The sequence below is a fragment of the Dipodomys merriami genome, unplaced genomic scaffold (genome assembly GCF_024711535.1).
Source record: "Dipodomys merriami isolate MVZ:Mamm:240054 unplaced genomic scaffold, mDipMer1.0.p SCAF_11, whole genome shotgun sequence".
Lineage (NCBI taxonomy): Eukaryota > Metazoa > Chordata > Mammalia > Rodentia > Heteromyidae > Dipodomys > Dipodomys merriami.
The window spans coordinates 13375743-13398187 of NW_027202382.1; the positions used below are offsets into that span (position 1 = coordinate 13375743).

Below are 22445 nucleotides of genomic sequence, written 5' to 3' on the forward strand. Positions count from 1 at the left end.
TGGACACACAAACTGATTTTATTGCAGTGGGAGTAAGTACACATATGGACAGGAACAGCCACAAAGGAAGCATCGATCACAAAAGAATTAAAAGAAACACCCTTGAAGGATGATGGCACTCTTGAGAAGTTTCTGGTTGACTTAATCTCTATCTACTTTACTCATTCTGGCTTCTCCTCTTTGCCCTTCCTACTCATTGTTCTGAACTGGTATCAAGCAGAGACTCAGTAGGCACTACTCTCTTGACATTCTGAAGATTTTTTTCATGGACAAGGCTTTCCCTCAGGAATAGCCTGAGAGGAAGATATCTCAAAGACTTGTGGCTAAGCAAGGGATACTGGGATGTGAGGATAGGGTGTTTCAGTCATCAGTCCAGTCAGATGTTCCGTAAAACCTCACAACAAAGGACTGTGGATTGCCTATGTGACAAACCCAACTTTCCTAATTGGATGCAACCTACTAACAATCCTGGGACTCTGGGATTACCAGGTCAAGAAAGCCCTTCTTACATGCTGAGACCAGGATGCCTTAAAAGCCTGGTACTATTTCAAGACAAGAACTCTCATCAAGCTGGATGCTGGTGGCTCACACTTGTAACCCTAGTTACTCAGGAGGCTGAGAGCTGAGGATCACAGTTTGAATTTATCCCTGGCAGCAAAGTCTGTGAGACTCTTATTTCCACTAAACTATTAAAAAAAGTTGAGCTATGGCTCAAGTGGTAAAGTGCTAGCCTTGTGCAAAAGAAGCTCAGGGACAGTGCACAGGCCCTGAGTTCAAGCCTCAGGACTGGCAACAAAAGAAACCCCAAAACTTCTCATCAGCCCAAACAAAGCACCTATCAAAAAAACTGATAAAACATGGGCGAGGAGGGCAAGTCTAGAAAAGGCAGCTGCTGGATTGTACAGCCACCCGGACACAAAATGAGAAAACAGACAAGCAACTCTACTTTAGATTGCAAAGACAGTACATTTTCATTGAGAACCCGTGTAGGAGTAGGAAAATTGGCAATTGACTAGATGACTCTGGCAGCCCTGGAGAAAATAGGCAACTTCTGTTCCAGAGCGGTGGTGCTGCAATTCAGAACAGTACAGCCTTTCTCCACTGTACCTCACTCAGCAAGGGCCAAGTTTGTAGACTGTAGCCGTTCGGTCTCCTGGCAGATGTTCTGCTCCACCGTGTCACACTCAGCTAGGAATGCCTAAAAGATACACAGAAGGCAGTGAGAGCTATCCAAGGGCTAGTAAATCACTGCCCACATAAGCTTTGCTGATTGTGGTAAACTGTACATAGATGGAAATGGGCACCCAGCCTGGACTCCAACATAAGGGGACATGTGAAAAGGAAGCATGAGGCTAGAGTTTCTTTTTTCTTTTTTTTTGTCGGTTGTGGGGCCTGAACTCTGGGCCTGGGCGCTGTCCCTCAGCTCTTCAGCTCAAGGTTAGTGCTCTGCCACTTGAACCATAATGCCACTTCCGTTTTTTTCTACTTATGTAGTGCTGAGGAATTGAACCCAGGGCTTCATGCATGCAAGGCAAGCACTCTACCACTGAGTCACCTTCCCAGCCCCTTGAGTTTCTGACCAGTCCCTGGGCTTATAACTCCCTAAAAGGTAGTACAGACAGTGGCACCTTGCCTCATAGCTAGGACTGTGCTACTACTCAAATGAAGGTGGCGCTACACATATGAACTAAGCCTTCTAAAACTGTGTAATGTTCTAACCCTAGCTGCTCTCCAATAAATGTCTTTCCTAGATAGATTAAATTCTAATAGAGAGAAATGAAATGGGCTCTTCTCTGATACTCTGGGTTAATTCAGATAAGGAATAACAAAAAAGCCAGGCTATGCTAATGATCATATTTCTACACTACTCTACTTTGAACAGATAAACACACACCAATACATTAATAATATTATAGTTTGTGGTATGCTACTATACAACTCACCTGAACCTTTTTCACCAAGCCTTTCCTTTTTAACCTACTGTCTTTAAAATTTTCTGGTAGGATCTATGGAAGAAAAAGTTGACACATAATCTTTAGTGATAAACAGAAGATGCACTTTGAAAACATATTCCATACACCAAGCAAATCACAGGTCACCAATATGAATGTGACAGTCATTTTCAGGAATCATTTCTCCAGCTCTGGGTCCAACATGGACATTTTCATAGCTTTCATCCCTATGAAAGCATCTGTTCTCCATATCTGAACCATAAAACTACTCCAGAACACAGACTTTGTTTTTTGGTGTTTTTTTTTCCTGCTGTTTCCTAGGTATGGATACTATGTCCTGGCCAGATCATGAGCTTACCATGCCAGGAAAAGTACTTCCTCATTTTTTTTTTTTAACCACCATGCCCCATTCCATAGAAGCCCAAACCCAAAGCACTTCACCCTCAAGAAAGAAGCATCAGGCATCAGGTTAGAGATATCATTACTGCCATTTGCAAAAGAGAATCCAGGGTCTATGATTCAATAGTCACACAAGAATTCTGGTTGAATTCTACAAAGAAAATGAGTGCAGAGGAATAACCAATTATCTAAGTAAAATGAGTCTTGTGTTTCTTTGAACATGAAATTATGGTCCACTTCCTACCTTCATGACTACAAATGTTGAAAGCATCCATTAGTATGTGACAAAAACCCTAGGTTGGTGGACTATGAATGCCTAGAGATCAGGAACCATCTTAGTGTCTGTGTATTCACCTAGGACCCAACACGACATACTCAAGTGATGGGTGTGCTCAGGCAACAGGCATATGTTACTGAGTGACACTGACTGAAATACTGTCATAAGGAACTAGATCGTCTGAGCTGAAAATTTACTTACCATTGTGTCAATCTCCTCCAAGATCCTCATAAACTGCTCAATTGTGCCCTTTACTCTCCTATCAAGTTTACAGAGAGCTTCGGCTTGTAAATCCTTAGCCAGAAAACCCTGTGGGGGAAATAATGCATTATTACAAGCATTCCTTGAGGCTGAAGGAAAATTGCACACCCTAGTACTGAGAAAGTAACCAAAAAACTTAGTTCACTTCAGCCCTAAGAAGCCAAGATACTACTCAGACCTATAACTTTATCTCTTAAGATGAAGGGAAAGGCTGGCCTTAGACCAATCAAAGAATTCTACCAGGCTACAGGCTATTCTCTCACATGATCTCCTGGCCATTCAAATGTTTCCTCAGGCCTGGCTCCAGTGAAGCCCCTAGTCCCAAGTATATACCTGTACACAAGAAATAAGTATTAAGAGCAGAAGCTAGGGAAATGTAGCACAGCGGCAGAGTGTTTGACCTAGCAAGTGTGAGGTCCTGGGTTCGATCTTCTGGTTTTCTAGTGGTTAACTGGAGATAAGAGTCTCACGGCGGGGGCTGGGAAGGTGGCTCAGTGGTAGAGTGCTTGCCTTGCATGCCTGAGGCCCTGGGTTCAATTCCTCAGCACCACATAAGCAAAAAAGAAAAAAGCCGGAAGTGGCACTGTGGCTCAAGTGGTAGAGCGCTAGCCTTGAGCTGAAGAGCTGAGGGACAGCGCCCAGGTCCAGAGTTCAGGCCCCACGACCAGACCCCCCAAAAAAGTCTCATGGCCGGATGAGGGTGGCTCATGCCTATAATCCTAGCTACTCAGAGGAGGCTGACATCTGAGGATCGAGGTTCAAAGCCAGCCTGGGCAGGAAAGTCTGTGACACTCATCTCCAATAAACCACCAGAAAACCAGAAGTGGTGCTATAGCTCAAGTGGTAGAGTACTAGCCTTGAGCTGAAGAGCTGAGGGACAGCGCTTACACCCAGAGTTCAAGCCCTATGACCAACAACAACAACAACAGAAAAGTCTCACAGACTTTCCTGCCCAGGCTGGCTTTAAACCGAGATCTTCAGATTTCAGCCTCCTGAGTAGCTAGGATTACAGGCATGTGCACCAGTGCCCAACTCCTGGGTTTGATCTTTAACACCATTTAAAAAGAAAAAAGGAGCGCTGGCCTTGAGCTAAAGAACCAAGGGACAGTGCCCAGGCCCAGAGTTCAAGACCTACAACAGACAAAAAAAAAAGAAAAAAAAGGCTTTAGTTCTGACAGATCTGGGCTTGACTTTCACTTACTACTTTTGCTCTTGAACAAGTTACTTAAGCTATCCAAGCCTCAGCAACCTCATCTTTATAGAAGAGACTATGATACCTACACCCAGAGAGGTTACTGTGAAGAAAAAGGTATGTAGATACTTAACTCATAGCATAGACATATGCTAATAAATGAGCAGCAGTGCTCACTTACTATTAAATTTTCTTCTTGTTCATTCACATTGCCTTCATTAATGACCAGCCAACTGATGGCATGTGTTAGAAAGCAGCTGCATACCAGCTGCTCAAGCCTGCAATCCTAGTTACTCTGGAGTCTAAGATTAAGAGGATCGAAGTTCAACGCCAGCCCATGCACAAAGTCCATATGACTTTATCTCCAAAATAACCAGCAAAAAGCTGGCTGAGGTTTGGAAGCATGGCTCAAGTAATTGAGTGCCATCTCTGAACAAGAAAGCTGAGCCTAAGAGTGAGAAGCCCTAGGGGCTGGGAAGGTGGCTCAGTGGTAGAACGCTTGCCTTGCATGCCTGAGGCCCTGGGTTCAATTCCTCAGCACCACATAAACAGAAAAAACCGGAAGTGGCGCTGTGGCTCGAGTGGTAGAGCGTTAGCCTTGAGCTGAAGAGCTGAGGGACAGCGCCCAGGCCCAGAGTTCAGGCCCCATGACCGGACCCAAAAAAAAAAAAAAAAAAAAGAGCTGGACTGAAACACACACACACACACACACACACACACACACACACACACACACACACACACACACACACACACACACACACACACACACACACACACACACACACACACACACACACACACACACACACACACACACACAAAGCTGGCTCAAGTGGTAGAGTGCCAGTTGTGAGTGAAAAAGCCAAGTAGGCAAGAGACTCTGTGTTCAAATCTCAATAGAAAAAAAAAAGGTTTAGAAAGCCAAAATATGCAAAGCCTTGAGCTCATCTGATCCTTAGCACCAAGACAACAAACAAACAAAGAGGAACTCTGAAGATGTTTATCACAGCTGAGTGTTATATACGCATATTTGACTACATATAGCAAAAACATCCAACAGTATCTGGTGATTCTAAGTCAATTCTACCAAAAAAGTTTTTTAAAGGATCTATTTTCAAGAACATTCAAAGAAGCATTACATATAATCATAAAATATTTTTATTAGGCTAGCAAGGCACAATAGCAGACATGTATATCCCTAGCATTTGGGAAGTAAATGTAGGAGGACCTTGAGTTTCAGGCCAGCCTGGACAATATTGGAAGACCCTGTCTCCAAAGAGGGGCTTCCAACTGGGTACCAGTGGCTCACATCTATAGTCCTAGCTACTCAGGAGGCTGAGATCTAAGGATTGAGGTTTGGAGTCAGGCAGGCAGAGAAGTCCATAAGACTCTTATCTCCAACTAATCACCCCCCCCCAAAAAAAAGGAGGTGGAGCTGTGGCTCAAATAGTAGAGTGCCAGCCCTAAGCAAAAAAGCTCAGAGATAGCATCCAGGCCCTGAGTTCAAGCCCCAGGATCAGTACCAAAACAAAAGGCTCCAAGATAGTAGGCATGGCCAAGTGGTGCCAATTCAAAGTGAAAAGGGGCTCATCTAAATGTAGTATTGCCCACCTGCAATCTCAGTACTGGAGAGGCTAAGAGGATCAGGAGTTCAAGGTCAGTCTGGGTACTACACAGTGAGACAATTATCTCAAAACAACAACAAAAGTACAAGGACTAGGAATGTAGATCAGTGGCAGAGCTCTTGCCTAGCATGCTCATGACCCTTGGTTTGGTTCCCAGCACTATTGAAAAAAAGACTGGGTGACAAAGACTAGCGCTCTACCACTTCAGCCACAGCGCCACTTCCGGCTTTTTTCTTTTTGCTTATGTGGTGTTGAGGAATCGAACCCAGGGCTTCAGGCATGCATGGCAAGCGCTCTACCACTGAGCCACCTTCCCAGCCCCTAGGGCTTCTCACTCTTATGCTCAGCTTTCTTGTTCAGAGATGGCACTCTACTACTTGAAAAATATATTTTCAGACAGGCACCAGTGACTCACACCTATAATCATAGTCACTCAAGGAGGTTGAGATCTAAGGAACATCGTGGATGATGATCAAGTTATGTAAGTTACCCATGCTTCAGCAACCTCATTTTTATATAAGAGATTATGATACCTACACCCAGAGAGGTTACTGTGAGAAAAAAAGGGAATATATGCAGATATTTGGCTAGGAATGTGGCTTAGTGGTAGTGTTTGCCTAGCATACATGAAGCCCTGGGTTTGATTTCTTAGTACCACATTAACAGAAAAAGCCAGAAGTGGCACTATGACTCTATGACTCAAGTGGCAGAGTTGTTAGTCTTGAGGAAAAAGAAGCTCAGGGGCAGTGCTCAGGCCCTGAGTTCAAGCCTTGGGACTGGCAAAAAAAAATGCGTGCGTGCGTGTGTGTGTGTGCGCGTGCATGCGCGCACACACGCACACACAGATACTTATCATAACTCATAGCACAGGCATAAATGGGAAGCAATGCTTGCTTTTACTATTAAACTTTCTGGTTGTTCATTCACATTGCCTTAACTAATGACCAGCAACGACAGCAGTAAAAAAAATCTGCAAAACTCTTATTGCCAATTAACCCCAAAAGGCTGAAAGTGGAGCTGCTAGCCTTGAGCAAAAAAAAGCTCAGGGACAGCCCTTAGTTTAAGCCCCAGGTCTGACACACACACACACACACACACACACACACACACACACACACACACACACACACACACACACACACACACACACACACACACACACACACACACACACACACACACACACACACACACACACACACACACACACACACACACCACATACATACACACATTCTCAATGACATAGAAATTGTTCAATTTGCTGGCTAATAAAAGAACAATTTACAAAGTACACATAACAGCATATGAGTTAAAAATGAAAATATATTTCAGACTTTCATCATTAAGAGACAGATATTAAAAGCACAGACATTAAGGTCTCAAGGTCTGGGCTTGAATCCTAACAGCGAGATACTGGATGGTGCTTTTTATAAGTCATTTTTATTTTCTGTATTAGTATCTATACATGTTTTTAAAACTTTCATACTACCATTACATATTATTACTATTTATTATTTTTCTGGTATTGAAGGATTAGCTCAGGGCCTTCCATTTGCTGGGCAGGTAGGTGAGTGCTCTATCACTTCAATCATAACTCCTAGTCCTTTTTGCTTTATTGTTAGAATAGTCTTTTTTTTGGAGGGAAGAGGAGTACTGGGACTTGAACTCACAGCCTCATACTCTTGCTTGGCTTTTTTGCTCAAGGCTAGTGCTCTACCACTTGAGCCACACAACTTCCAATTTAGTTAACTGGAGATAATAGTCTCTCAGATTTATTGCCTGGTCTAGCTTCAAGCCTTAGTTCTCAGATCTCAGTCTCCTGAGTAGCTAGGCATGAGCCACTGGCACCCAGCAGAATAGGGTCTTTACCTATCCCAAATAGTAAAGAGCATTTTTGCCCAAGATGGGCTAAACACCATCTTCCTATTTACACTTCCTGTGTAGCTGGAATGATAAATGCATACTACCATACACAGCTGAAAAGCGAGTCTTGCTAACTCCATCTTTTTTGCCTAGGCGGTTCTCCAATCATAATCTTAATCTCCACCTTTCAAGTAGCTAGGATTATAGGTGTGAGCCACATGCCCAGCCTATACATTCATTACTCTTATAATTAAAGCACAAAGGACTGGGAAGGTGGCTCAGTGGTAGAGCACTTGCCTTGCATGCATGAGGCCCTGGGTTCGATTCCTCAGCACCACATAAGCAAAAAGAAAAAAAAAAGGCCGGAAGTGGCGCTGTGGCTCCAGTGGTAGAGCGCTAGCCTTGAGCTGAAGAGCTGAGGGACAGCGCCCAGCCCCAGAGTTCAAGCCCCACGACCGGACCCAAAAAAAAAAAAAAAAAAAATTAAAGCACAAAGATATACTCAATAGTGTTATAAAATGAAAGGGGAAATAGTTGGTCTTGGGCTATTCCTAATCTTTACTGGTTTTCATCTCTAATAAGAATTAAATAGAATAATTCCCATGTTACCAAGATCAAACTAAACCTGGACTCTTCTATGAATCAACAAAATGTTCTTCACTGGGCTAGGGTTGTAGATCTATGTGAAACACTTGCCTACCATACTCTAGGTCCAAGGTTCAACTCCAAGCACTGAAAAACAATTTTATTTATTTATTTTTTGGCTTGCTAAAAATCATACTTGGCTGGGCGCTGGTGGCTCACGCCTGTAATCCTAGCTACTCAGGAGGCTGAGATCTGAGGATCTCGGTTCAAAGCCAGCCCGGGCAGGAGAGACCGTGAGACTCCTATCTCCAGTAAACCACCAGAAAACCGGAAGTGGCGCTGTAGCTCAAGTGGTAGAGCACTCGCCTTGAGCTGAAGAGCTGAGGGACAGCGCCCAGGCCCAGAGTTCAAGCCCCACGACCGACCAAAAAAAAAAAAAAAAAAATCATACTTGGACTGTGTGAAGTCCACCTGTTCACACATGATCCTAACATGTAGGTATCCACTATGAACATAAATGGATGCTGACTGACAATGTCCTTAGAAAAAACTCTCATAGCAGTCCTTACAGGGAGACACTATTATTCTTTTTGGTAGACTAGGAGACAAAGATAAACTTGACCATAATAAGAGAAAGGGTAACGGGCTGAGGATGTTGCTTGCAATGGTAAAATGTCCTGGATGATATCTCCAGCACAGCATTAAAAAGAAAAACAGAGAAAGGTGGAGTCAGAATCCTAACTGAGGGAGTCTGACTACAGAGCCTGCCAACATAACCAAACATCATATCCACAAAATTCTTACAGGCAGTGGAAAGTCAAAGTTCATGAAGGAAGTTTTACCTGCTGGATTCCAGTAAATTCTTTATTCAACTCTTCCAGGTGGAAAGCTATCTTCGCCACAGATTTCTCCAAATGTTTCAACTTCTTTAGTTCAGCCTTTTCTTCTGGGTTATTCTAAAAAGAAAAATAAAATGAAGCCAATAGTCACCAAGAACTGTAACTATTTGGCCTCTATTGAGACTATGACCAAAATTGTGTTAAACAATTCACCTAGGAAGAATGGACTTAACTCTCCTGCTTCTTAGAAAGCAAGTCAAAGGATTATACAAAGAGGTTTTATAGCTATAAAGATTCTAGTCTATAGAGAAGAAAGATGTTAGGGAAATAGTCTACTATGTATACTAACAACTTGGGTTGAGAAAATGAAGCAAATCTAACTTCAGCTGTGCGCTGATCAACAGCCAGACTGAAGGCCACAGACTGAATTTAACTATTCCTTGGTTTTGATGTTGTTTTAGTTTTGGTTTGGTTTAATTTTTCTGAGACAGGATCTCACTATGTAGTCCAGGTTGGCCTTGTTCAAATTTTCATTCCTTTCACATTTCAACCTCAGCTGGAATTATAGACATGCCCAATACAACTATTCCTTTAAATGGAATTCCTAAATGTTGTCCTATTTAATATGACAATAATAATGATATATAACAATAAAAGTGATGATGATTATTGTTTATTAGCCTTACATGTCAGGCACTATCTTAAGCATGTTACCTGTATTGCTTACAGATGATGAAACTGAGACTTAATATAGTAAAGTGACCTAAGGTCATACAACCCAAATGAGATAGAACAGACTTGAATTCAGAGACAGTTCCAACTGGAGGTCCAAACATTTTTTTTAAAGATTCAACCCATGTGTTTTTGATGGGAAGAAAAAGAGAACAGTACTGAAGTTTGAATTCAGGGCCTCATACTTAATAGGGAGGCACTCTAATCACTTGAGTCACACCCCATCCCATGAGATTTAGAATATTTACCTTTCTTTCACCTGAACAACTGGTAGCCAAGGCCAGTAGCTTCCTGGTTTGTATACCATTCCCAATTATTCATGCCTCTTTGTGGCCAAATCAAGCTAAGCTCCAATCTCCTGGTAGTTCCAAGTCTAGATTGGATTTGTTTGGTTCCATTTTGCTAATCTCTGTCATATCTCTACTTAGTCACCTCAAGGCAACTTCATATGTTCAAAAATTCCACTGTGTCATGTGCTGGGAAGGTGGCTCAGTGGTAGAGTGCTTGCCTTGCATGTGTGAAGCCCTGGGTTCGATTCCTCAGCCACACATAAGCAGAAGAAGCCCAAAGTGGCGCTGTGGCTCAAGTGGCAGAGCGCTAGCCTGGGACAGCGCCCAGGCCCAGAGTTCAGGCCCCACGGCCCACAAAAAAAAAAAAAAAAAAATTCCACTGTATCAGTGAAGAGCTGGCCATAGCCCTCTCTCATCACCTCAGGGGGCCACTGCCTCAACTGCCACCAGATGACTTTCCCCAACTCAGTTTGGTTGGGTTTTGTTGTTGTTGTTATTATTGTTGCTTTCTGGTATCAGGTTTATAGCTCAAGGCCTTGAATTTTCTTTGCTTGTTTGCTTGGCTAGCACTTTACCACTTCAACCATGCCTTCAGATTTGCTTGTTGTTGCTTGTTCTGAAGGTAGAATAACAGACTATTCTTACTGAGATGGCTTCAAATTGCAATCCCCTTGCATTGGAGCCACATCTCTATTGCTGGGTTTTTTTTGTAGTTATTGGAGATCAAAGTCTCACAGACTTTCCTACCCATGCTGGCTTTGAAATGTGATCCTCAGAGTTCAGCTATGATTACAGGCATGAGCCACTGGCACCCAGCGTGAGTCTTATTTTTAATATCTACATGTTCATTTTAACCAAAAAACTCTTGCAAATTCCACTCCAAATAAGGAGTGCCTGTTCCAGGCACCATTTTAATCACCCTGACAATCAAAAGCCATGTTAAGATAGTGATACTGCCCCTAATTCCTACAGCAAAAGCCCAAATACTAAATCAATAGGTTCAAGAAGGTATAAAAATCAGGACAAAAAACCTGATAATTCAATCAAATTGTATAAAAAAGGCCTGTTGTTGGATACCATGTAATCCTTGCTACTCAAAAGGCTGAGATTCAGGAACAGCACCTAGGTCCAGAGTTCAAGCCCCACAATTGGCAAAAAAAATACTCAAAAGGCTGAGATTTCAGGATCACTGTTCAAAGACAGCCCACACTTGCTATGAAACTCTTCAATTAACCAGCAAAAAGCCTTCAACAAAAAAGCTCGAGTACCTAAGCAGAGTTAAAGATTCTCTCTCTCTCTCTCTTACACACTTACACACACACACACACACACACACACACACACACACACACACACACACACACACACACACACACACACGCAAGTCAAACTTGGTCCTCTAAATGGAAGTGAATGTAAAAGACTTTAGTCACTTGATTCTGACCAATACTGGTAGAAAATGTGATTTACCTTTTCCCCAATTAACATAACCCGGCAACCATTTTGTATTCCAAGTGCTGACAAAGGTGAGCCCATTTCCTTCAAAGATTTCCCTGCAAAGAGGAGAAAACTATGTCAAGTTATAGCAACTGCATAACACTGAAATTGACTTGAGAGAGAGCGAGAGGAAGGGAGGAAGGAGGAAGAGGAGGAGAAAGGAGAGGTAAGGAAGATGGGAGGGAGGAAAAAGGGAGGGAAGAGAAAGAGAAAAGGGAGGTAGAGAGGGAGGGAAGGTGAGAGCAGACCTTAGCAAATGTATAATTGTAATCATTAATGAAAAGAGCATAAATTTGTATAACCATTTTAGGAAATGTTTATTTCTTTCTTTTGGTAGTACTGGTGTTTAAACTCAGGACTTCATGCTTGAAAGGCAGATGATCTACTATTTTAATCATGTCCCCAGCCCTTTTAGCTTTATTTTTCAGATATCTCTCAAGTTTTTCTGCTAGATTGGCCATATAACAAGATCCTCAAGCCTGCGGCTGAGATGACAGGCTTGTACCGCCACACCTAGCTTATTGATTGAGATGTGAAAACTCACTAATGTTTTTCCCAGGCTGGCCTCAAACTGCAATCCTTACAATCTCGGCCTCCAAAGTAGTTGAGATCATAAACCTAAACCTGCCACACCTTGATTGCTTTTTGTTTGTTTTTTGCTTTTGAGATAGGGACTCACTATATTGCCTAGTTTTGCATGAAATTTGAGTTAGTCTCTAGAGTGCCTGGGATACAGGGGTACACAATCATGTCCAGACTTGAAATGTCAAATTCCATTACTTGTGTAATTTAGAAATGTTTCAACAAGAAAAAAGGAGTTGTATTGTGAAATATAAACAAAAATGCTTCCTATTACTAAGTTCCTGATAATGACTGTCACCCAATGAGATAAATCTAGCAGGTCAGAATAATGGGTGCCTAGTGGGAGGGCAGAGAACAGGGGTGGAGAGGAGGTAGGTTCTAGCACTAATAAGCATTGCCTAGTGGACCTTTAGAACCAGGCCCCTATAAATTTGGTTTAATGAAGCAAATGGTCAGATTTCTGCCATCTTTATGTCACTTCAAATCTGGCACTTGTTCAGATGTCTGAAGTCTTACAGTACATAGTAAATCCTTAATAAAACTTTTGCTAAAAGAATAAATGAACAAAACTAAAATGGTTCCAATTTGAAATCTGAGAGTTACGATTAGGTATGGGTAAGCACTAACCACAGGGTCAAAGCTGAGAGAGAGAAATACTTACCCTTAAATATAAGCTTCTGAAAAGGCTGTGGAACACCTGTGGCCTCTTCAACAACCTGGGCCAGGTCTTGGACAACTGGTTCAAGGCTTCCCTGCTGCGGGGTAACATAAAGATCGTGCTTCTCATTGCCTAGGGAGAGAGAAAATGATTTAATGAAGATAACTCTTTCACAGAAACCAATACAGGTTGATGCTTTATTATATTTTAACCAGGCTTCAAGGCCCAGCTCATCTGATACCAACTCCAAAGTGCTTGCCTCCATCTGCCTAGGTCTACCTTTCCTTTGGTAACTTGCTCAAGGATTTTGTTTCCATTATTATAAGAACTATTCTAATGGTTGCTAACATTTTAAACACTTCAGCAGGAGAGGTTATAATAGTCTAATTTCATGAACTATCTTATTTATTTCCCAGAACTCTCATAAAGCAGATACTATTATTCCCCATTTCATTAATAATCAGTGAGTTCAGTATTCAATAAATAAAATATTAATATCCAGAATACACAAAGAACTCAAAAATGTGAACAGAAGAGAATAATCCAATTAATAAATAGGCAAGCAAACTGAACAAGTAGTTCTCAGAAAAAATACAAATGGCCAATAAACACTTGAATGCAAAGAAAAACCACACTAAGATTCCACTGCACCCCAATCAGAAGGACATCCATCAAGAAAATAACAACAAATGCTGGTGAGATGCAGAGGAAAAAGGAACCTTCATATACTGCTGGTGGGAATGTAAACTAGTACAACCACATGGAAATCAGTAAGAAGGTTGTCCAAAGAAAAAGTAAAAAAAAAAAAAAAAAAAAAAAAAAACCTTCCAGCAGTGCTGATGGCTCATGCCTGTAATCCTAGCTACCAGGGATCACAGTTTGAAGCCAGCCCAAGCAGAACAGTCTCTGTGAGACTCTTATCTCCTATTAGCCCTTCATAAACCAGAAGTGGCACTGTGGCTCAAAGGGTAGAGCACTAGCCTTGAGCACAAGAGGCTCAGGGTCAGCACCCAGGCCCTGAGTGCAAGCCCCACAACCAACCAACCAAAAAAAAAAAAAGACTTTCCTTAGGATTCCACCTTACCACTATCAGACATGTATCTGAAGGAGAGTAAATTAATATACCAGAAAGAACCTGCACATCTATGTTTATTGCAGCATTGCTCACAATAGATAGTAAAATGCAAAAATAGAATTATCTGAGATAACCAACAATGCATGAATGGCTAAAGAAGATGTGCTGTGGAATATTACACAGACAAAGAAAAATGAGGGTGGCAGGGCTTCAGGGAAATCTACATTTTAATTTAATATAAATTCATAACTTCCTCCAAAAGAAGAAAAAAGAAATCATGTATTTGCAAGAAAATACATGCAATTGGAGGAAACATACTGAGTAAGGCAAATTAAGCTCAAACAATCAAAATGCTGTTGTTTTCACTTATATGTAAACTCTAGACCTTGGATTTCATGAGCATATATATTTGCATATATATATATACACACACACACACACACACTCACACACACACACTCACACACACACACACACATACATACATATACACAATGATATATATACATGGAGAAGCAAAGAAGAAAAATAAGTGTGGATAATTTGTAAATACATGGTAAAGCCAGGCGCCAGTGGCCCATGCCTGTAATCCTAGGTACTCAGTAGCTGAGATCTGAGGATTGAGGTTCAAAGCCAGCCCCAGCAGGAAAGTCCTTAAGATCCAGACCCAGAGTTAAAGCCCCAAAACTGACCAAAAAAAAAAAAAAGACAGACAGACAGACATGGTAACTATATATGAAAACAAAACAAAACAAAACAAAAAAACTCCAACGAACTGGGGGATGGAAGGATGAAGAAAGAAAGAAATAGGCTCTGTGGGAATGTGGGTGAGAGCTGTAGAGGAAGTAAGGAGTATGAGTAGGGAGTGGGGGAATGAGGGGTGGGGATGTACTGGTCGAAATGGGTAGTGCTAACAAGAGGATGAATGTGGTGGAAATAGATTGTTTTCAACTATGAAAACAGAGTAATGAAGCCTGTTGAAATTGTTTTGATAAGGGAGGAAGGAAAGTGATAGAGGGAGTAAGGCTGGAAAATATTGTAAGCATATGTAACAATGAAATCCTTCACTGTATAATTTTTAAAAAGATAATTAGTAGTTAGTTCAGCCTAATTAAGATTTGCCTACTAGGCTGGGGGCAGGGTTCTGGTGACCCTGAGTTCAAACCCCACAAAAGTAAAATAAAGACTTGCCTGTAGAGACTCAATTGATAAAGTCAAAATTTGACGTTAGATCCAGCTCATTCCAAAACCCTACTTTTCATCATATGCTTTGCCTCCCGTGGCCTGGTGGACTGGTCTTCCCTGAGTAATCATCAATGAACTGTTTTCCTTCAAATCTTTCCCACGGGGCACACCATGGGTGATGCTTAGCAAATACAAATGAAAACAAAAAATATTGTTTGGAAGGTACCAACTCTTTTCCAGGTAGGTGACCTTTAGGAGGTAGTCTGTCTGTGTCCAGCAAATGACACCAAGCCTTGATGCCTCCCAACAGCTCCATGAGGTCAAGGGGGTAAAGTGTACTGATTCTGTTTAGTTTTGTGTCAACCCTAAGGAGGTTGCCCTGAGTGTAATGCTTGAACGCGTGGCACACAAACAGAAGATAAGTCACCATATCAATACAAGAAAAGGCAGTAAGAACAGCCTACCAAAGTTTAGTCTCATCACACAAGTAGGTGTGCGGACACTCAGCAGTTATACATAACATGGCCCCAAACAAGCGTGACACTAAGACCCACAACAACTGGGCAGGCACATACACCCACACAACTAGACTCACGATATTCAGATATGCTCCAACATGGACAATACAACAAATAACCAGATGCAAAACACACCAAGCACAAGGAAAGGTGTGCTCACAGAAGTCCCACAAAAAATCCAGCCCCCCCCCCAAAAAAAATCCAGCCCCCACCGACACAGTCAAGAATCTATGCTTCACGCTTGCCAAGTTCAGAACCCCACTTCAAGCCCCCCCCCCGGCCACCCGGCGCTCACTGTGGGTGACGGTCACGTTGAGCCCGCTTGCTGCCATGTCCTCGGTCTGGGTCGCCACCTCGATTGGAATCATGTACTCACTCCGGGTCAACTTGGCGGTGGTCAATTCCCAGGGCTGGGTTACCTCCTCGGGCTGGGTCACCACCGTGGCCTGGGTCACCTCCGGGGCCTGGGTCAGCTGCGCGGTCTGGGGCACATCGGCGGGCAGGATCACTTCCGCCGTGTAGATCAGCTGTCGGGCCCGGGGCACCTCTCTCGTCCGCGGCACCTCTCTGGTTCGGGGTACCTCTCTGGTCCGGACCACTTCTCTGATCCGGGCCACCTCCTCGACCCGGGCCACCTCCTCAGCTTTGGGCAGCTCCTCGATCCCGGCTACTTCCTCAGTCTCGGCCACCTCCTTGGTCGCGGCCACCTCCTTGGTCGCGGCCGCCTCCTTGGTCCCGGCCACCTCCTCCGCCGTGGTCACCTCCTTGTCCTTGCTCCGGGACGCCTGCTTGCCCCGGGTTGCCTGCTTGCCCTGGGCCGCCTCGTCGGCCTGGGTCGTCTCTTTGCGCCGGGTCCCCTTCTCGCTCCGGGTCGAGCGAGGACGGCCTTTCTTCTTTACCCGCGGCCTACCGGAGCCGGTGGCGGAGCCTCTGGTGGATCGCTCATGCCCGCTGGTTGCACTCCGCAAGGAGGGACGCTGAGAGGGAGGCTGGCGGCGCTCGCCTGGGCGTTCCGACTGGCGCGACTCCCGGCCAGACCGAGGACCGCGCCGCCGGGGGCCCAGCCGCTCCCGGTCGCCTCGCGGCCTCCGCGCGCCGCCCCGCTCCGCCAGGCCCGCGCTTGTTGACCGCTCAGCGATGGCAGCTGAGCGCCCGGCAATCCTGGGGGGCGACTTCCTGGCCCCGCCCTTGCCAACTGGCCCCGCCCCCCGCGTTGCCCTCTCTCCGGCCCCGCCCAATCCGCCAAGTCCTCCTTCAGGCCCCACCCACTTAGCCAGGGCCCCGCCTCGCTCATCTGAATTCACTCTGCCGCCGCCAAGGCCCCGCCTTCGTCAGACCCTCTTTCTGCCCCTCCCAGTGCCTTGCGCCAGTTTCTCCCGGAAGGCGGAGCTGAAAACCCGGCAAAGAAGGATGAGGAAACTAGAGCGAGCCCAGTGCGCTTGCGCATGGAGGGGCCGGAAGCCGGAGCGGCAGTGACTCTACTTCCGCTTTGGGATTTTTCTCCAGTGTTTGGGTTTCTTGTCGGCTGCTCAAGATGAACCGATTCTTCGGGAAAGCGAAACCCAAGGCTCCGCCACCCAGCCTGACTGACTGCATTGGCACGGTGGGCACCTGACCATGAATAACTAGCCTCAACGCTTCCATGCTCCTGACCCCGCCCATCCCCTGTCCCCGGCTCCCACTCTTTCACTCCAGTCCTACTTCCCGGCTCTTTAAAACCTCGGCCTTCTCCATCTCCTCGCTTCATCCCTGTTTTCTAAGTCATTCCTGACGCCACAAACCAGGGATCCCCCTCCTAGCCTCATCACTGCTTCGCACCCCACCCACACTGATGCTCATTGCCCAGGCTACTACTCCTCAGCCTCGCCTCCTCCAGCCTACCCTAGGCCTAGACGCTCTCCCTAATTCATCTAGTCCGACATTTTCTTTTTACCCTTTTTTTCATCTCTCATCCATTGCCCGTGTCAGGGCTCTTTCTGTGATATACTGGGTTAATGCATGTGTACTTTTTTTTCGATCTGAATCTCCGAAACAATTCAGAACCTTGGTCTCTGAGATTAGCACCCCCCTTCCAACTAGGGAATGGCATTTGAAATAGTCTTAGCCTAGCTGGGCGCTGGTGGCTCACGCCTGTAATCCCAGCTACTCAGGAGGCTGAGATCAGAGGATCATGTTCCAAGCCAGCCAGGGAAGCCAGCCGTGAGACTCTTGTTTCCAGTTAACCACCAGAAAACCAAAAGCTCAAGTTGTAGAATGCTAGCCTTGAGCAAAAGAGCTCAGGGACAGGCCTAGGCCCTTAGTTCAAGCCCCACTATTGACGCCCAGAAAAAAATCTTAGCCTATGTCTTCACTAGACACAGGCTTATTTCCTATGCCTCTTTGTTGAATCGACGGCCTGACTCATCACCAAGGGAAATCTCAATCCAGTGATTCTCAAATTGTTTTTCTACCCCAACACTTGAGGGGGGACTTCGGGTATCAGAAACCTGGAGATGGAATATGGTTTACAAAAAGTGTTTCTGACTGGAAATCTACACACACACACACACACACAAACACACACACACACACACACACACACACACACCTCTACCTGAATCAGTTTCCCACTTTCCTCATATACTTTCCTTGCTTTGCTTCCATCAATTCCTTCCTCTCCTGTCCCCTTCTCGTGTGAGTATATCGCAGTCACTATTTTTGATTTGCATTTGGTATTTTTCCCCAAGGTGGATAGCAGAGCAGAATCCATTGATAAAAAGATTTCCCGGCTGGATGCTGAGCTAGTGAAGTATAAGGATCAAATCAAGAAGATGAGAGAGGGTCCTGCCAAGGTAAGATAGGCAGCTACTGTTGTAGAAAGTACTGCAACAGCCTCATTTGAGCACCTGTGAAATAAGGCTGAGTGGTAGAGACTGGTAAAGTATAGTGAAGAGATGCTCAGTCTGGTAGAGGAAACATGAGGGTGTATGCTTCACAGATGGAGTTTGAAGCTAGATTCTTTAAAATATTATTAGGTGTTGTGTAGAGATGTTACTATTTGATGTCTTTTGAGGTGGTGTATTTGAGGGACAGTATATTTGGACAGTATTGGAGGGAAATTGAGGTTTGATCTTGTGGAGAGAGGATGTCAATCACATGTCCTGAAGCATGTACATAGGAATTAGTACATTCTACTGGGAAGGTGGCACTCTGGAGAAAAGGGCTGGGTCCTGCTTAGATTTACGGAGTTACCAAGCTGGTTAGGTTAGATAGATAATTCGACTAGTTAAAGAGGGGCATGCTGGAAAGAATTATTGATTTAGACCTATGGGGCCAATGTTCTATTACTGTCACTACTGGCTAGCAGTGATAAAGTCACCTATATTTAACTAAATAGGAATATAGAAAGCTATGTTTAGGTGCAGACTGTGAATATAGAGCTACCTTGTTTTTTCCAGCTCTCTTATTAACCACTATAAGCCAGGGTATTGGAGAACCTTGGTTTTTCCTTCTATATAAGGGGTATGATATATGCTTAGAAGTTTGAAGATTAAATAAGGCAATTTATGTGACCTGAAAAGCATGTCTAGACCATAGTAGTACTCAATAATGTCAGCTATTATAGTCTGTGAGGTAATAATATCTGTTTTCCTTCCCTCATCGGAGGAGACAAAATCACATATGGACCAGTTAAGACGAAAGGATTTTCCCAGCCATCTTAGTTGATTTTTTATTATTATTATTGCCATTTTGTTTGTGCCAGTGCTGGGGCTTGAACTCAGGGACTGGGTGCTATATCTCTTAGCTTTTTTACTCAAGGCTGGTACTTTATCACTTGAGCCAGGGCTCCACTTCTGTCTTTTTGGTGGTTAATTGGAGATAAGAGTCCCCTGGACCTTCCTGCCCTGACTGACTACAAACCACGATCCTCAGATCTCAGCCTTCTGAGTAGCTAGGATTACAGATATGAACCACCAGTGCCTGGTGATATAAAAGTGTTTTAGCTTCAGAAGTGAGGGGTTGGTGGGGTCATTGTTAGTTGTTTCCAAGGTGAGATAGAATAAAGGAGTTTGTGCTTGTTAGGTTTGGATTGACAGTGCGTGTTCAACTGGGGACTCTGCTAAGGTAATTGGATATGCAAGCATTAGGAAAAGGGAAAGTAGTTAAGGATGGTGTTATGTGGGTTGCAAAAACAGACAAAACTACACATTAGTGATATCTGTACTTAGGAAGGGAACAAAATCCAGGAGCCACTATTCCTGTCTATTCCTTTGAAGAAGAGATGTATGTGAATCTGAGGATATGGATGATTTCTTTTACTATATAAATATGTTTTTCTCCTCAGAATATGGTCAAGCAGAAAGCCCTGCGGGTTTTAAAGCAAAAGCGAATGTAAGTTATATGCATGATCTCCTTCTCTATAGCAGTTTTAATAAAAAGGAAAAAAGTCTTCCATTTTACCTGGGTTTCATACCATTTTCTAAATGTTCTTGATTGAATTACAAATTTTCAAAATTTTTATTTTAATGACTAGTACTTTGAGCGGGTCAGGTCCATAGGGTTTGGTTCTCCATTACTTAGGTCATAAAATAGACCCTTGTTATCCCTTGACTATATGGTTCCAAGGAGACTACTATATATCCTCAATATGTGCAAATTTCAGTACTATACTTTGAATGCTTAATTCATATTTCCCATAATGCCATCCAGTGATATATTGTCTTTCAACCATCTAAAAATTTCACTTCACTTAAAATTTGCTTTGGGGGCACCATTTGAAAAACATGTTTTTACAAAAAGGTGGGGAAATGATAAGGTGGTTTTGACTTAGGATTTCTCTGCATCAGCTGAGCTGTATAATATATGTGCAGGAAATTATTCTGTTGTTTTTTGTTTTTGTTTTGTTTTTTTGCCGGGTCCTGGGTCTTGAATTTAGGGCCTGGGTGCTGTCCCTAAGCTTCTTTATACTCAAAGCTAGTGCTCTACCACTTGAGCTACAGCACCACTTCTGGCTTTTTCTGAGTAGTTAATTGGAGATGAGAGTCTCATAGATTCTTTCCTCCCTAGGTTGGCTTTGAACCACAATCCTCAGATCTCAGCCTCCAGGGTAGCTAGAACTATAAGTGTGAACCACTGGCACACAGCTAATTGTTTATTTTGACTTTTTTTTTTTAACCACTCTTGGTCAAAGCCATGTGTATTAACTATGCAAACCTGGCAGGCTTATTGTATGCTCTTTTTGGTTTTATTTGTACAATTAGACATGCTGAATATTTTCTCTTAACCATAATGGATTTTTTGTGTGCATTTCTGTGTAATGCCAGGCCTAGGTCTTGAAATTAAGGCTTGGGTGTTGTCCCTGAGATTTTTTTTGTTCAAGGCCTAATACTCTACCACTTGAGGCACATTTCCAGCTTTTTTTGCTCAAGGCTACTACTCTGCCACTTGAGTCATACCACCACCTCTGGATTTTATTTTTGTAGTTAGAGATCAGAGCCTTACAGATTCTCCTGCCCAGGTTGGCTTTAAATGCAGATCTCGACCTCCTAAGTAGCTAGAATTAGAAATGTGAGCCATCAGCCATGACATATTTATTAATTTGTTAGTTTTTGTAGTACTGGGGATTACATCTAGAGCCTCATGCATGTTAAGTGACTGCTTTTACCAAGTGAACAATGCTTTTAGTCCTTTTGTTTTTATTATGTTTTTTCAATATAGGCTCTTGTTAACTTTTCCCAGACTGGCCCTCTTGAGATCTTCTTCTGCCTCCAAGTATCTGGGATTACAGATGTCTGCTACAAAAAAAAAAAAAAGCCCAGCTCAGTTCATTTTAGGCTGCTGTGTGTGTGTGTGTGTGTGTGTGTGTGAGAGAGAGAGAGAGAGAGAGAGAGAGAGAGAGAGAGAGAGAGAGAGAGAGAGAGAGAAGAGTCAGAGAGAGTCATGGGGCTTGAACTCAGGGCCTGGGTGCTGTCCTTGAGCTCTTTTGTTCAAGGCTAGCACTGTACTACTTGGAGCCACAGCTCCACTTCTGGTTTTCTGGTGGCATTTCAATTTTTTGTTGTTCAATTTTTTGTTGATGGATTTTGCTATCTAGCCCAGGTTGGCCTCAAACTCTCCATCCTCCTGCCTCAGCTTCCTGAGTGTTTGTATTACAGGCGTCCCATACCTGACTCAAAAAACTTTCCCCCTCCTCATGCCAGGGATCAAACCCAGGTCCTTACAAATGCCGAGCAATACCCTGCTACTGAGCCATACCCTGAGCTCAACATTGCAATTTTTAAGTATTAGTTTTTATTAATATAGATTCATTGTAGAAACTTGGGAAATATAAAAACAGAAGAAAATTTAGCTCCTTTCTTACTACTAGAAATAATCACCTTTAAAATGCTAAATTCTAGGCTAGGGTCATATGGTAGATTACTTGCCTAGCAAGTGTAAGGCCCTGAATTCAAACCTTAGCACTACCGGAAAAAAAAAAGAGAGAGAGAGAGAGAGAAAGAAAGAAGTAAAATGCTAAAATTTCTGGCGAGGTATTATGGTACATGCTTGTAATCTTAACACTGTCAAAAAAAAAAAAAAGGGAGGGGGAGGGGGTAGCTAGGTGCTGATGGCTCACACCTGTAATCCTAGCTACTCAGGAGGCTAAGGTCTGAAGATCATGATTCGAAGCCAGCCCAGGCACAAAAGTCAATAAGACTCTTCAGTTAGTCACCAAAACTACAGAAGTAGAGCTTTGGCTCAACAGGTAGAGCACTAGCTTTTAGCAAAAGAAGCTCAGGGACAGGGCCTAAGCCCTGAGTTTAAGACCCAGGACCAGAACTAGAAAAAGGAAAGGGGAAGCTAATTTTTTCCAGTGTTTTTTTTTCCCCCTCTGCTTATGTATAACTATCATATTTACATAAAATATTATAGGAGAAAAGTGAAATGATA

General features: G+C 43.4%; 2 protein-coding genes across 2 annotated transcripts in view; one reads left to right on the forward strand and one right to left on the reverse strand.

Annotated features, from left to right (window-relative positions):
- Bag1 (BAG cochaperone 1) lies at positions 1–16983 on the reverse strand. The gene is made up of 8 exons (XM_070007417.1): positions 16934–16983; positions 15832–16841; positions 12762–12890; positions 11492–11574; positions 9003–9116; positions 2830–2937; positions 1944–2006; positions 1–1198 (listed from the first exon to the last, which is right to left on the reverse strand). Exons 1-8 carry the CDS (start codon positions 16981–16983, stop codon positions 1109–1111), a joined length of 1647 nt encoding a protein of 548 aa, XP_069863518.1. The 3' UTR covers positions 1–1108.
- The window catches only part of Chmp5 (charged multivesicular body protein 5), a 12599-nt gene continuing 7026 nt past the window's right edge, over positions 16873–22445 (forward strand). Inside the window, exons 1-3 of the mRNA XM_070008698.1 lie at positions 16873–17139; positions 18263–18367; positions 19861–19907. Of these exons, the coding sequence (XP_069864799.1) occupies positions 17071–17139; positions 18263–18367; positions 19861–19907 (221 nt within the window). The 5' untranslated portion in view covers positions 16873–17070. The remainder of the gene's footprint in view (positions 17140–18262; positions 18368–19860; positions 19908–22445) is intronic.